General features: G+C 43.0%; 4 protein-coding genes across 4 annotated transcripts; 3 read left to right on the plus strand and 1 right to left on the minus strand.

The window, feature by feature from the left end:
• The first annotated feature begins 2,628 nt into the window (after window positions 1–2,628).
• Window positions 2,629–10,064, plus strand: LOC128259119 (basic-leucine zipper transcription factor A). The gene is made up of 2 exons (XM_052991313.1): window positions 2,629–3,158; window positions 8,101–10,064. The coding sequence occupies exon 2, from the start codon at window positions 8,218–8,220 to the stop codon at window positions 9,817–9,819; it is 1,602 nt and encodes a 533-aa protein (XP_052847273.1). The 5' UTR covers window positions 2,629–3,158; window positions 8,101–8,217; the 3' UTR covers window positions 9,820–10,064.
• A 212-nt stretch (window positions 10,065–10,276) lies between these two features.
• Window positions 10,277–11,712, plus strand: LOC128259130 (vesicle transport through interaction with t-SNAREs homolog 1A). Its single transcript, XM_052991325.1, has 2 exons — window positions 10,277–10,474; window positions 10,537–11,712. Exons 1-2 carry the CDS (start codon window positions 10,381–10,383, stop codon window positions 11,133–11,135), a joined length of 693 nt encoding a protein of 230 aa, XP_052847285.1. The 5' UTR covers window positions 10,277–10,380; the 3' UTR covers window positions 11,136–11,712.
• Window positions 11,209–12,862, minus strand: LOC128259133 (ras-related protein Rab-14). The gene is made up of 2 exons (XM_052991330.1): window positions 12,570–12,862; window positions 11,209–12,290 (listed from the first exon to the last, which is right to left on the minus strand). The coding sequence occupies exons 1-2, from the start codon at window positions 12,747–12,749 to the stop codon at window positions 11,829–11,831; spliced, it is 642 nt and encodes a 213-aa protein (XP_052847290.1). The 5' UTR covers window positions 12,750–12,862; the 3' UTR covers window positions 11,209–11,828.
• Window positions 12,863–13,308: 446 nt separating this feature from the next.
• On the plus strand, window positions 13,309–14,945 carry LOC128259122 (retinoid-inducible serine carboxypeptidase). The gene is made up of 4 exons (XM_052991316.1): window positions 13,309–13,443; window positions 13,518–14,303; window positions 14,367–14,552; window positions 14,608–14,945. Exons 1-4 carry the CDS (start codon window positions 13,392–13,394, stop codon window positions 14,901–14,903), a joined length of 1,320 nt encoding a protein of 439 aa, XP_052847276.1. The 5' UTR covers window positions 13,309–13,391; the 3' UTR covers window positions 14,904–14,945.
• The last annotated feature ends 117 nt before the right edge of the window (window positions 14,946–15,062 follow it).

Genomic DNA, 15,062 nt, shown 5'->3' on the forward strand with positions numbered 1-15,062 from the left:
CACATACAAGGAGTTATTCCACAAATATTTTAACGATCTAAGTCTATGACAGCTATACAAATAAAAAAAAATTATATTAGCCCCATTTATTTATCAAAATATTTACAGTATGATTTTTTTTCTTTGGAAAATATTTATGTTTGTACTTAATTAAAATAAAGCTTCTTTTGATTTTTACTCCACCTTGAATATTTCGTATCTAGAAACGTTTAAGTTGAGGCTAAGAAGTCCAAGCTGTACAAAGCTTATCATTAAACCCTATTACCACTCAATTTTCCTCGACATTCGGCTTAGTGAAATGCGATTTATATGTTACTGTGCAAGTCCAAATGTGTGTGCTTGAGGGTGTGTGTGTGCTTGTAGGGTTCCTGGCTCATCGCAATCACTTCGGATTCGAATTCGGAGTCATGAAATGGCAAAAGGAAAGGTCATTTTCTTCGATGCTCCAGCTCGTTTTCTAAAGGTTGCCAAGGGCTTTTTACCCCCCCGCCGCCACCGCCGCAAAAAAGCATTTGTGGAAAAGTTTCCTTGGCTGGTCAGTGGCGGATAGCTGCTGGAATATAATATAATAGAGTCGAGTCATCGTCAAGCATCCGAGCATCCGAGGAAACCCGGAGTCCCCAAGCGCACAGACCACCACCAAACTGTGAGCCACCCACCCATCAGCACCACCCGCCGCAGAGGTTGATGCTGTGGTTTTATACCTTTTCCAATACTTTTCCTTTTATATATACACATACCTAATATATATACTAGCTGTGGGATATATGCTATGTGTGCGACTTCCCACCACCACCGAAAAGCAAATCGAAATGGAAGGGAACCGACCGAAAAGTACGAACCCAAACTGAGTGTTATCCATTTGTATCTTCAACTTGTATTAAGACTAATCCATCAAAACGTTTTCGACCTCTGCCGACGTCGCTGTCGACAACCAAGTGAGCTTGGTCCCAATCTCAAACCCAATCACCTACCAAACCGGGCAGCGATACTACAAGTTACAGCATATATACAAGATACACATGGCCACGGTATGTCAGCTACCCAGCATCTCTAAGATATGTATGTGTTTTGGCTTGGAATGGATTTTCAGTTCGTGCACTCATATATATACACATTATAGTTGCCCTGGCACTTTGCTAGCGGATGAGTGTCTCCAATGCCTATAATGAATGTCCCAAGAACCCGATCCAAGCATCTCAGCTTCACGACTCGCTTATATGGAGTATCCATAAGAAAACTTGTTTAAATTGGCCCGATGCCAAACGAAAATTAAAGCTTACAAGCCGGGCCATTCAAGTGGACCAAAAAGCAGGGAAACTCAAAGAAGATCATTTTGGTTAATAGGTCATTAATCTGAGTTATCTGAAAGAAAATGGAAGACTCAATTCTACATTATTTTTGGTGGTTCAAAAATATCTAGATTTTAAAACTTTTTGAGCTCAGTCAAATATTTCACGTTGAACAATTTCCAAAAAAAATAATCAAATTTACCTCATAGAGTGTACCCAAACATGGTTCACCCCAAAAACGATTTATATAGTCGAAAAGTCAATAATTATACCCAAAAATAGATATAATCACCAGTGTTTGTGTGTAGGCATCATACACATTTAAGATATATAGATATACCTGGCTCAAGCAGATAGATACCGGAATTCCAAGCGAATTTCGTCAGACCCACAATCAAAACCACTCACCCACCTTAAAAAAGCGATATTCAGATACACACAAACATGGCGAGACGGATGATATAGGAGTGGAAGGGAGGCAGTTTCCATGACGGACTCTACGTAAGCCCGAAAACCCGAAAGACCCATCAGAGAGCTCTATGTACCAGCGCCCCAACCTGAAGCCGTACAAGTAAAACGCACCCCAAAGGTAGGACGAGACGAGATGACAGGTTGTGGGCTTCGTATTCGTTTTAGTATTCAGAGTCGGATTCTGGTTCGGTTTTCGGGTTCGGTTTGGATTTAGAGTTCGGTTCTTCGGGCATATATCGCCGACGGCTGACAGACGAGACGCCCGACAACTGACACCACCCCTGCTTTTGTCTGCCTCTCTGCCTGTCTGTCTGTCTGGCGGTTCCACGCTCAGTCGCTCGTTCAGTTTTTGCTACTTTTGTTGTTGGTCGCTATGACTGTTTGTTTTTCACGTCTTGCGCCGACGCCAGCGTCGACTGCGGCGCCCCCTTATAGAGTAGATCTGAGGACATGGATATTTTCTGGCGCCCTTTGTTTTTTTTAAGTTTTTTAATATTGTTTTCAATATTACCCTTCGTTGGGCGCCAAAAATAATGCTATAACTTTTTGGCAGGACCTTCAATGATTTAGAACTAATGGAAGATTCTTAATTTTTCCAACTAATTCTAACAATTTAAGCTAAAATTCTTAAACATTTAAAAGTTTTATTAAAAAATAACTTCTTAATCATAATTTCTATCATTTTGATTTCTATAAACCAAAGTGTTGGTGTTTAAGAAGCTTGACTGTATTAATAATTTTTTCTATGGATAGCTAACTCGAACGGCTATAAAGCTATATGTAGGTATTAATGCTCTTCATTCGTTATTTACTGATACTAAGGGGTATCTGTTCAAAGGTATTATGAAAAAACGAGGCAATCAGACGAATTGTCTCATGCCGTTCCAGACTCGCTTGAAATTCAGCTATTTCCATAGCATCTTTGGCATCTCAGGTCGAGAGGTTCTTGGCATCCAGCCGTCCTTGCCGTCGTTTCTTCGCTTCTTCAACTTCTGCTGCTGCGCTGCCGGCGCCTCTGCCGCATCGCTGCCACTGCCACCGCCTTAGGTTTTTGGTTTGGCATGGCTTGTTTGGGATTAAATATTTCCTATAGATGGGAAAAACGAGTCGGTCGGGGTCGTTCGTCGAGTCGTGGCTGTTAGCCGTAGCCATAGCTGTAGCTGTAGCTGTAGCTGTAGCGATGATGATGTCGCTAGTTTCGTACACTCTGTGCTGAACGTTCGTTGGCGGTGGTTCACGCATCGCGTTCCGCAGGTTTTTTCCAATTGATTCCCGAGTGGTTCGAAATATCGTATATATATATCGCGAGAATACCATACTTATAGGGGCCTGGATTTTTAGACCGGCGCATGTGGATATATCTGAACGCATTTGCGTTTTTCGGTGACACTGGATGTGAGTAGTAGTGGCCACTGGGCGGATGGTTGATAATACGCCATGTGAATAGTGGGGTGTAAACAAACGGGGTCTTGAGATTCTGTCGCCGCCGCTGCCGACGCCTTTGTTGTTATGGTTATCGTGTGTTTGCAATTAAAAAAGCCGCATTTGCATGTGCGCTTTGTTGTGTTGGTGTTGGTGTGTGTGCTTTTGAAAAAACCACGCTTTTGTTTTTATTTGAGTTCCTTAGACGGAGCGGCGGCAGAGCGGTTTGTTTTGGTTTTTCGCATTTGTTTGATTTTACGCCAGTTTATTTATTTTGGTGTTTGGCTGGCGAGTGAGTGGCTGGGCTGTGTTTGTGTGTGGCTGTGGGTGTGATAAGGGTACATTGCCCGCTGATTTGGCGCCAATTGAATAAACGTGCTCCTCGGCAAGAGAGTCCTTGAAACGGCCAAGGACAATTGATAATTGAAGAGGGTGTGTCAGTGGGGCGGAAATGGGTGTTTTTGGATTAAATGGGGCATGACTAATATGTAAAGCTGCCTATTCATAGGCACTTTATTGAATTAAAGTAGTCCTCTTTATAATAAAGTGCTTATAATTGTTTACTTGCCTTTTTTAAAACATGTTAATACCTTAAATTACTAAAGTGCTTTATTATTCGAAGAATTTAGGTTTTCAATTATACGGGGCGGCCTACAAAAAAGTTGCGTTTTCAACACAGTTGCTATAAACACAGTTCGATTTTATAAAAATATTTTGTATTTATTGAATAGGCCAAACACTTAATTTGTGAAAGCCCATTTGTATTTATTGAAAATTAGTTTTTTGAAATTTCTTTGTCCCATTAATGAATAAATAATGATGTTTTTATCCCATCAAAACAAATTGGGTAATTCATATATTTTGTTAGAAACTGTTGTTATATTAGTCATCAAGTTAATGTATCGTTCAAAATATCGACAACAAATATATTTTATGATGAAAAACATTACTCAAAATCAATAATTCTCACTCGAAAGCATAACATCCAATATAACGTCAAAAAAAATGACCTCATAGACATAAAACCGAGATACAAACACACATAGTACATGTACCCAGCATAGACATAGTCTGTTTCTTTATTCCCATGAGTATATCTTCCCCCCAAATCTGAACAAACTCACAAACACAGCGACAGACCACAGACCGAAATTCGAATCATGGCATGCCATGCTATATAACATCCATTTATGCGCTGCTGCTGCTAAACCAGCCCAAAAAGGTCCGACCAAACCACCTTGAGATATAAGATAAATAAGTAAAACTCATGCCAGATACCGAGCCCAAGAAAGACGAAAACCAATCGCAAAATTACCTGACATCGTGAACCGAGTGAAACCCAAAACTACCAGCTTAATCCCCAGAGCGACGGGTATGGGCATGGGCATGGGAATCCGGATCGGGGGAATACTTATACTTACTTGTATATATAGAGTATAGTATAGAGTATGGACGAAAAAGGGCGCGAGGCAGAAGGTAGGTAGAACGTATAAACGAACCGAGCGAGCCAAAAAACCGAACCGAAAACTTCCTAGGCGAACAATGGCTGGAGATACTGCGATACAGAGATACAAAAGATATGTGGCCAACAAAGGGAACCCATGGGTTCGGTTCGGTTCGGTTTGGCTTGGCTTGGCTTGGTTTGGCATGGTTTGGGAACTGGAAACGGGATTGGGATTGCGACTAGGACAGGGACTTTGACTCAGGCATCATTTTGATGGCTCCGATGATAATGACGCTGCACGAAATTTCACGAAGAACCCAGGAGCTAAGGCAGCCCAGCCGACATAGGCGGCCATTAGGGTGAGTCTGTGGGAGGGGAATCATCGGACTCGGAATCTGCGGATGGGGAGGAGGAGGACTCGGCACGGGGAATCCCCCCGGGGGCTGGCGAGGGACAACTCTCGAGGCGATTAAGATAAAGTGCCAATCGATATAAGGGAAAGAAAGGCAAGAACTGAACAGGCGAACTGAACTGAGCGAGCTTAGATGTCGAGATACTTGTACTTGGAGCTACATTCACGTCCAACGTCCGCATCCGATGCTCTGTATATATTTACAGACGCCGCCAAAATAATAGCGGCTTTAACAGGATATCCATTGAAGTTTTTAGTACTTTTAAAAGTTTTTCTATAAATTGCAACCTTATCAAGTATTAAAATTAACCCTACCGTGGTAATCTAATGGAAATTAAGGCAGTTTTCAAATACATTTTTAGCTACACCATAGTTACATTTTAAGAATTTGCAAAATAAAAGATTGGCGATCATCAGTTGCAAAAATTAAATAAATAACTACAAATATAATGTTAAAATATTTTAATTACAGTTTATATTCCTTTAATAAACTTTGTGTATTACAAATTTATATAATACACCCCAATCAAAAAGTTTGGTTCACTTTTGGTTCAAGACATTAAGATTTCTGTGGTAATTCTGGAACACCAACCACAATTTTTTTATATAATTTTTTAAATTTAATTTAAATAAATAAACTTTCTCATATCTCGAAAATTTTTGAAAACCGACCACTATTAGTTTGGCCGCTGCTGTAAATATATAGCCATACTCAGAGTCTGAGCCATTGCCATAGCCATAGCCATAGCCATAGCCATACCCATAGCAATAGCAATAGCCATAGCTTGGGCCATAGAGAGCGACATAAAAGGAAATATAAAACCATTTATAAAGCGAGTCAGTCAGGGGAGATTTGAATTGGAATTGATGGTGTAGTGCACTCGACCATGCCTTGGTGTGCGTGTGTATATCCACATACACACACAGATTCCCACACACACACACACACACACACACACACACTTGTCCAAGCCATAGACGAAGCGCAGTCGCGTTGTGTGTGTGTGTCAAGGTGCGAGTATCTTCAAGATGGAAAAGTGGAAGGGTTCCTTGGGCTTGGGCTTGGGTTTGGATTCCTGTTCCTTCGGTTCGACTGAGTTTGGGTTTCTCGGGCTGCGAAACTTTGACGTTGGCAGCGCTGCTGCCAAGAAGTTTCCGGCACAAAAACTTTGCTCAAGTAGAGCGCACAGCTGCCCGAGGCACGGCAAAAAGGGACGGGAATCGGAATCTGAATCAGAATCAGAATCAGCCAGAAAGAGCGATGGAACAGTGAGCAACCCCTAAGCTGGCCGAGGAGATAAAACCCAATTCCGTAAATCCGTGTCAACAACTTGGGAAATGGATGAAAGTGGTGTTTCCCCCACCGGACGTAACCCCGAGTCAACCACCCTGGGAATTGGGCATCCGTATCTGTAAAATTAACATGAAATCTTCAGCATTTACTTCCGAAATGAGTGTAACAAAGGAAATATTTTCATTATTAGCAAATCTAAACGGATCCTGAGATTAGCCAAGTTGTCATATCAATTTTAAAAAACTGAAAGTTGACTCAAAAAGTTGATACTAATGATAAGTACTATAAAATTATTCTCTTTTACACACCTAAGCAACAGTTGCTCCCCTTTTGATTAATTTTATATATACTATTTACTATTATTTATGCAGTAATAGTTTCTGTAATGTTAAATTAAATAATGACAATAATAAATGTATATTAGATTGTTAATATAGATTTTATTAAAAATCTTTCTAAAAATCATGTAAGCACTTTTATAGTATAGTGAAAGTAAAATCATAAACTCAAATCCAAATGCAAAGAAATAAATCTCAGTTGTTTGACCCGATTTTAGTGTGAGAAAAAAAATGAAACGGACATGCTGTTCGCATTAAGTCATTTGGATCTCGTTCTCGATCTCTGGGGGGTTGTGCTAATCCAAAGACCGGCTCTGACTCAGGCAGGTGGGCTTGGACCCATGACTCAGCTAAGATCTACAGATGTATCTCTGTGGCTCCGAAACTCTGGGGGCGTTCAATAAGGGGCGCGGCCCAGAGTCGTTCGCTTTAGCCAGGCACCTCTGTTGAAATCTCCAGTGGTGTGTATCTGAAAGATATAAAGTACACGATACCAGTGGGTGTGTGTTGTGAGGTTCTGGAGGTATGGCTTTGGTTCTGGTTTTTTGGGGGCTGTATCGATTTCCGAAGGCGTGCGCATCTTTTCCAACTATCAGCACTTTGAAAGCTTTCTGTAGTGTGGTGTATATCTAAATCATTATCTGCCCTCGTATTTCTCTTGCGTACTCAAACTCTCTGAAGTGCTATTGGCAGATGCTATTTTGAGGCCTCGAGGCCTCGTCTATATAAGATACTCTGATATATTTTTGTGTATTTATGCATTTGGGTCGGCAATATTTTGATGAGTCATGTGCTAGAGCTCAAGTCCCATGAAATAAACACTAGCTTGTTCATCGAATTGGTTATGCATTTATTATAGTTGTCCTTCTCGAAAAGCTGATTCATTGAAATATCTGAGTTCTGAGAATCTGAAATCGAACGGGGAATTTACCCATGTTAATGATTCGATCGAAATCAAATTATACGTGTTTTTTATAAAATCAATAAGTTAGTTTTGTTGCCGCTTGCAAAATAGTCTTTATTTCTAAGTAATTAAATAAATATATCAGTAATACAATAATTTAAAAATATTATCATTGCCAAAATTGTTTTTTTTTCAAATGGTAAAATAAAAGATGTATTTTAATTTTAGAATTATAGACTTAAACAAGTCTTAAATAAACTGACAACCTATAACACTAGTTTTCATTTTATTTTAAGTAATATGGCTTACTTTTTTAAATAGATAAATGCAGTCATTTAATCAAAAGCAGAGTGCAAACACTTGTTGCCTACATACCGCCAAAACAAAGGGTTCAAAGTTGCCAGACCGCATTTAATCAATTCAAAAAAATCTTTCCAAAGCGGGCAAATCAAAACAATGCCCGACTGTTGTCTATGGTGTTCTAAAACAACATCAATAATATTTTCATAACCTTCTCTTTCAGATTCCGGTGACGTTGTTTTAATTTTCTTTTCATTTTGTGGCCTGGCGAAGCGTGAGCAACGCCAGCACCTCAACATTTAAGATTCGGGGCCAACAACAATTCCATCCGCAGGTCGAGATGCCGACCATTCGGCGTTGCTGCATCATCGGTTGTCTGTCCAACTCGCGCCAGCATCCCAGCATGCAGTTCTTCGCCTTTCCACGGCCGGAGAACCCATTCCACAAGTTGTGGAAGGAGGCGTGCCACGCCTCTTTGCGTAGGATTGTGCCCTTCAAGAAGCCGGTGGTGTGTGCCCTGCACTTTGACCCCAGTGTTTTGGGCGGCAGGCGACTGCAGTCGAATGCTCTGCCCACCTTGCGATTGGAGGTACCCTCTAATCTCGAGGCCGTGGAGCAACAGGCCATGGTGGAGGAGATAGAGAGGAGCCGGAAGTGCGCCTACATCAACGCCGTGGTCTACGAATGGCTGGTCAGAGCCAACATTAATCCCCAGCTGCGGGGCAGCATCACTCATGGCATGATCAAGGATAAGGCGGAGAATGCGAGGCAGGTCGTGGGTAGCACCTCCTTCATAGCAGACAATCGATGGTTGAATCGCTTCCGGGAGACCCACCTCCAGGGATTTGCCCAGAAGCTGGCCAGCAATCAATTGAAGCCCCTCGGATCCTCCCTGTGGATTCCAGACATTGTCCAGGATCTGGCCCATCTCTTTCCGCCCGCCAGTGCTGAAAGAGTGGCCAAGCTGGAGGAGATGCCCGAGCAGTACATGACCTATATGCAGCAGTATGGCGAATACGAAGAGGATGATGACAGCATGGATGTCAAGGAGCAGAGCTACCAGGAGCAGCAGCAGCATCAGCAGCAACAGCAACACTTTGCCCTGCAGCAGCAGCAGCAGCAACAGCACATGCAACAGCAGATTGGTCATCCTTGGCCACCATTTCCCGGACATCCGGGACATCCTCCACCACCGCACCCAGGATTCGCCAGCTTTAATGACTTTTATTTCGAAAGGCATCAGCAGCAAATGCAGCAGCAATTGCAGCAGCAACAGATGCAACAGCAGGCGCAATTTCCACCCACCATGCCACCGCAAAGGGAACCTTTTCAGCCCCAATTGCCGCCAAATGTTCCTCCCCAGCGATCGAGTCCCTTCCAGCCTGTTCAGTTGGCCAAGAGGCCCAAAATGGAGTCGCCCGATGACGATGAAGTGCAGGAGATCAACTCGTCGGTAACATCTCCACCGCTTCCCCTCGCAGAATCCACCTCAACCGGCAAGGACAGCCGGAGTTGCAGTCCCAAGGAGCAGAACAACAACAATAGCGGGGGCAGGGATAGTGCCAGTAGCAAGGAAAATGCCCCCAAAGCAGGCGGACCGAGTGGCAAGTCCACACCCGCACTCTCTGCCAAAGGAAAGGATTCACCGGCTCCAGCCAAAGCAGCACCCTCTTCTGCACCCGCCTCGCCCAAGAAGATCTCGAATGGAGGAGGAGGAGGGGGAGGAGGCAGTACCAATGGCCACTCATCGTCCCCTGAACTCGAGGATAAGAAAGCATTGGCCATGCTCAAGGAATTGGAAAGCTATCACCAGGCCTTGGAGTACCTAAAACCTCTGGAGGACTTTGTGCTCTTCAAGGAAAACTTCCGGGCAATTGGTCTGCTTTCCCAGTTGGAATTGGTGCTCCGCAAAGGTGACAAAGCCACGCTGGTGGACGGTTAAGATGCAAGGGTCGTATCGCAGGAGAAGCACAAAAAACAAAAATGTGATGAAAAATGTACATATGTATCAAGTAGTATTATTAATTCGTACTACCACCAAATGAGATGTCTAGGATTACGAAGAATCTCAACTCGCATAAAGCTGAACATAATTCATTAATTTATTAATAACTATAAGGACATTAAAATTAAATTTTAATAATGATGCAACAGTTTGTTTGTTAATTAAAACTTAAAAGGGGGGCTTTCACTTTAGAATCAATTAAATCATGGGGATCAAGAAGATTTTTAGGACCCAAAATACTCCAGTTACAAATACCTTTGAATCGGCTGGAAATAAACAATTCCAAAGAACTTACTTTAATCCTTGAAATTGACAGTCTGGCAATGCTGTCTTAAAATCAGAGTGACCAAGCTCTACAAATACGTTAGGATTTTTACCCAACCCATAACTCGATCACACTCCACCAATGTTTACGTTTTTTTTGTAGCGAAAAAATCAAATCCTCAAGTTACTGCTAAACAAATCAAATTAAAAAACAACAGGAATTAAACCGCACAAATGTCGCTGCTTGAGCAATACGAACAGCAGTATGCCTCATTAATAGCCGAAATAACGGCCCATATTGGAAGACTACAGCAGCAAAACAACAGCAGTGAGTGTGTGTGTTGATTTTCCAGGGACATTATGTTTAGTTTTTTCCCAATTTCGCCCCAGGTGAACGCCATGATTTGTGCAGCAAGATTGACAACAGTTTGCCCGAGGCCCAGGAACTGCTGGAGCAGATGGGCCTGGAGGTGAGGGAACTGAATCCTGGACAACGGAGCAGCTTCAATGGCAAACTGCAGGTGGCCCAGGCGGAACTGAAACGCCTGCAGGCGGAATATCGGATGACCAAGGACAAGCAGAAGACCCAGTCGAATGCATTCACCACTCTGGATTTGGGTGACAGCTACGAGGATGTGTCCATCAGCACGGATCAACGGCAGCGCCTGCTGGACAACTCGGAAAGAATCGAAAGAACGGGCAATCGCTTGACCGAGGGATACAGAGTGGCTGTGGAAACGGAGCAACTGGGCGCCCAGGTCCTAAATGACCTTCATCACCAGAGGGAAACTCTGCAAGGGGCCAGAGCACGTCTTCGGGAAACCAATGCCGAATTAGGCAGAGCCTCCCGCACGCTCAACACCATGATGTTGAGAGCTTTGAGGGAGAAGGTGGTTCTGTACGGTGTGGGTGTCTGCTTTGTGGTGGCCGTGGGTGTCAGTCTTTATTTGACTTTTGCACCCAGCTCCACCAGCTCCGTCACCTCGTAGTAATTTTAGCTGCGAAACCAAAGATAATACCTTTACCTAGCCCAAATTTAGAGGGTATAGAATCGACTTCCCATTCCAGAGTTTTGTGAATTGATTATTTATTGTTTAGCAAATTGTATCTTTACGAGATATTCTGTGGAAGAAAGCTGCAGACTTATGCACTAATCTATATACGATAGGATGGGTTCATTACTTTCAATGCGAATCATTTTTACTTATTCATTAAAAGTGTAAAATTATAGCCAAAAATAGGGAACTTTTTAAAAATATTTACTTAGGTTATTAAAATGACATAACCATAAAGTACATATTATCATAAGTTATTCTGCTTTTAAAAGCTTTTGTATTTTAAGGATACTAATTTAATCTCATTCATTTAATTTCAACTCAAAATTCAGTAGAACTGCTTTCTTTGTTTTACGTGTATTAACCCATCCTAGTTTACGTGTACAAAGTTTAATTGGTTAATGTTTGGCGTCTGTTTAATAGTAACTAATCCTACTCTATGACTCGTGTTTGCATTCGGGACGTATTTATCGCATAAATTCGAAATGAACATGTATCTAAAAACCATAAACATAGCCGAGAACTGTTAATAAATAAAGGAAACAGAAAAAATGCATCTCTGCATGGGGCATTGAGCCTGGCCAATGGAAGTGTGGATACCTAGCCAAACTCAATGTTCCCCAACTGCTAGCAGCCGCAGGAGGAACCATCCTCCTCGTTGATCGCCCCATTGCTGCCCGAGGTGTCCACCTGGAAACTCTTGTGCTCCAGAGCCTGTAGCTCCATCTTGGAGCGATTGGCTTGGACCAGTTGCCTTGAGATGTCGCGAAACATTTCCTCAACGCCGGCACCGCTGCGACAGGAGGTCTTGTAAGTGGCACTGATCAACGAGTGGCACTGCTCACAGAAGGCCTCCACCTCCTCGTCGCTGACCTCCGACTCCCTGCCTTCCAGATCGCTCTTGTTGCCGCAAATGAAGATCTTCGCGTTCTCCGCATACGTCACAATGTCCAGCAAATGCTGGGATAGCGAGTGAAACGATGCAGCATTGTCCAAAGCAAAGACCAGGATAGCTCCCTCGGCGAACTTATAATACGAGGAGGTCACCGATGCCACGCGCTCCATGCCACCAGTGTCCCAAAGTTGGAGCTGTCGATTGGAGTGGGTTTATCAATGGGTTATCATACGCTTAATAGGTATATCTATATAAGTTCGCCCAAAGTGCTAAAAAGTGTTTTAGGATAGCCAAGTGCACAAATTTATTTCTTGAAGAAATTAAAATGTGTTTATAAATTTAAGGCAAAATAACTGGAGACGGTAATTGAGAATTATTATGGATTAATTACACTATACATATTTCAGCTTAATCTAAAGAATTCGGGGACCAATTTTTTTCTTGTAAGGACGTCACCATGGATGTCAGTTTACCTTGATTTGCTTCTCATTGACGCTGTATTCCCTATCGATGTGGTCCAATCCCAGCGTGGACTTGCGATCCGTATCCGTGACAAAGGTGTTGGTGGCGAATCGCCGGAACAAGGAGCTCTTGCCCACTCCGTAGTCGCCGCACAGGATCACCTTCTGTTTGGGTATGCGCATCGTGGCCATGGCTGTGACTCGCTTTGATTTATCCCCAACTAATCCAATTACTTTATTAGTTTGCACCTTCAGACACAAAGCGACGAAAACAACAAAGCGACAACAGCTGTTCTTGCAAAAACAATGTCCATTACAGCGTTGCCAGAATTTAAAACATTATCGACAGCCGATAATTAATTGGTTATTCATCGAATTTAAATTGTCTTATCAGTTCTTATCATATTCTTGTCTACTTGTAAAACTGATGATCACACAATGTTATTCCGTTTACAGTTTTTTTTTGGGAGAGTCTGATAATCCCACGGAATGTGGTCTGCACAGACTTTAATTTATCATGCACTCTTTAAGCCAAATTCTCATCTTTATTATTGTATATTTATCTATCTGGTAAAGAATTGGCTGAAAAAGACTTTAAACAGACTCTGTTCAACTTTTAAATACATATACAAAATTACAGTAGACCTACTTGTGTTGGTTACTGTGAATTTCAGACATTATAATACCGATCAATGATGAGACGGAGATTCCAGAGAACCAGTTCGATGGATGTGTCTATCACTTTTTAAAAACTATTATCGGATGGCCACTGCTACTGATAATGACTTACCCTTTAAATAAAGCCCCAAACCCCATTGTCACTCCCAGTTGAAGATGTCGATTTGGCTGGTAACATTCTTGGCGTTTTTCGCCGCCTTGGCTCATGGTAGGAATAATAAATCAAGTGTTATCTTTTAATGGAAAAACTAAGTTAATAGCTTATCATATTGTAAATTGTAGGAAAGCCAGGCTACGGACCTGGAGATCAGGATTGGGGCTACGTGGATGTGCGTCCTGGTGCTCATATGTTCTACTGGCTGTACTACACCACGGCCAATGTTTCGAGCTACACGGAAAGACCACTGGCCATTTGGCTTCAAGGAGGTCCTGGTGCCTCATCCACGGGTTACGGAAACTTCGAGGAACTCGGACCTGTCGATCTGTACGGCAATTGGCGCAGTTGGACTTGGGTGAAGGACATGAATGTCCTGTTCATCGACAATCCCGTGGGTAGTGGCTTCAGCTATGTGGACAACTCGGCCCACTACACGGCCACCAATAAGGAAATTGCCCTGGATCTAGTGGAGCTGATGAAGGGTTTTTATGCGCTGCATCCGGAATTTGAGGAGGTACCGCTGCACATCTTCTGCGAAAGTTACGGCGGCAAGATGGCCCCGGAATTTGCCCTGGAACTTTACTACGCCAAGGAGCGGGGAGAGGTGAAGAGCAATCTCAATTCGGTGGCTTTGGGCGATCCTTGGACCTCACCCATCGACTCTGTGCTCGCCTGGGGACCTTTTCTCAAGGAACTGGGCATTGTGGATCACGAGGGATACAAAGCTATCCAAGAGGCGGCGAACTTCACGGCTCAGTTGGTGGAGGAGGAGCGATGGATCCAGGCCACCTATCAGTGGGGCAACACCCAGTGGGAGGTGATGAAGGCCTCCAAGGGAGTGGACTTCTACAACGTTCTTAAGGAAACAAAGGGAGGTCTCTACCAGCGGCAAATGTCCTTGACTTCCGAAGGTGATTTGCTTATTTCCATACAAGACTATCCATTTAACCCTGCTCCTGAAATTCTAACTGCAGAACGTCTATATCGCACAATGGTAAAGTACGATATCGATGAGGATCGCGACAAGTTGCTGGAGGATCTGATGCGAGGTCCTGTGGCCGAAACCCTGGGAATTCCCTCGAATGTCGTCTGGGGATCGCAGAGTGGTACTACCTTCGACATCCATAGAACCGACTTTATGAAGCCCGTCATACACATAGGCAAGGATCAATATATCATACTTTTGAGAGATATTCATAACTGTGAGCATTTCAGTGAACGAATTGCTTGAGAAGACTCCTCTGAAGGTGGGCGTATTCTCCGGTGGCCTGGACCTGATTTGTGCCACTCCGGGTACTGTCAATTGGATAGCCAAACTGGACTGGAGCCGCAGGGACGAATACTTAGCTGCTCCAAGAAACGCCATTTCCGTGGATCGCATATTAGAAGGCTATCAAAAGTCTGGCGGCAACTTCACCATGTTCTGGATCAACCGAAGTGGTCACATGGCCCCGGCGGACAATTCGGCGGCCATGAGTCACGTCCTGCGAGAGTTTACCACTTTTGGATAAATTTTTTCTGTTGAAATTAATAAACTCAGTATGCAAAACGTTTGTGTACTCTATTGGTTTAATTATATTTGTTCTGTTGATCTTAAAAGGCTCAGTATACAAAATATTTATATACATCATTGGCTTAACTAGACCCACTTTTTCTTTGTGTATCTCTAC

Source organism: Drosophila gunungcola (genome assembly GCF_025200985.1).
Source record: "Drosophila gunungcola strain Sukarami chromosome 3L unlocalized genomic scaffold, Dgunungcola_SK_2 000005F, whole genome shotgun sequence".
Classification (NCBI taxonomy): Eukaryota; Metazoa; Arthropoda; class Insecta; order Diptera; family Drosophilidae; genus Drosophila; species Drosophila gunungcola.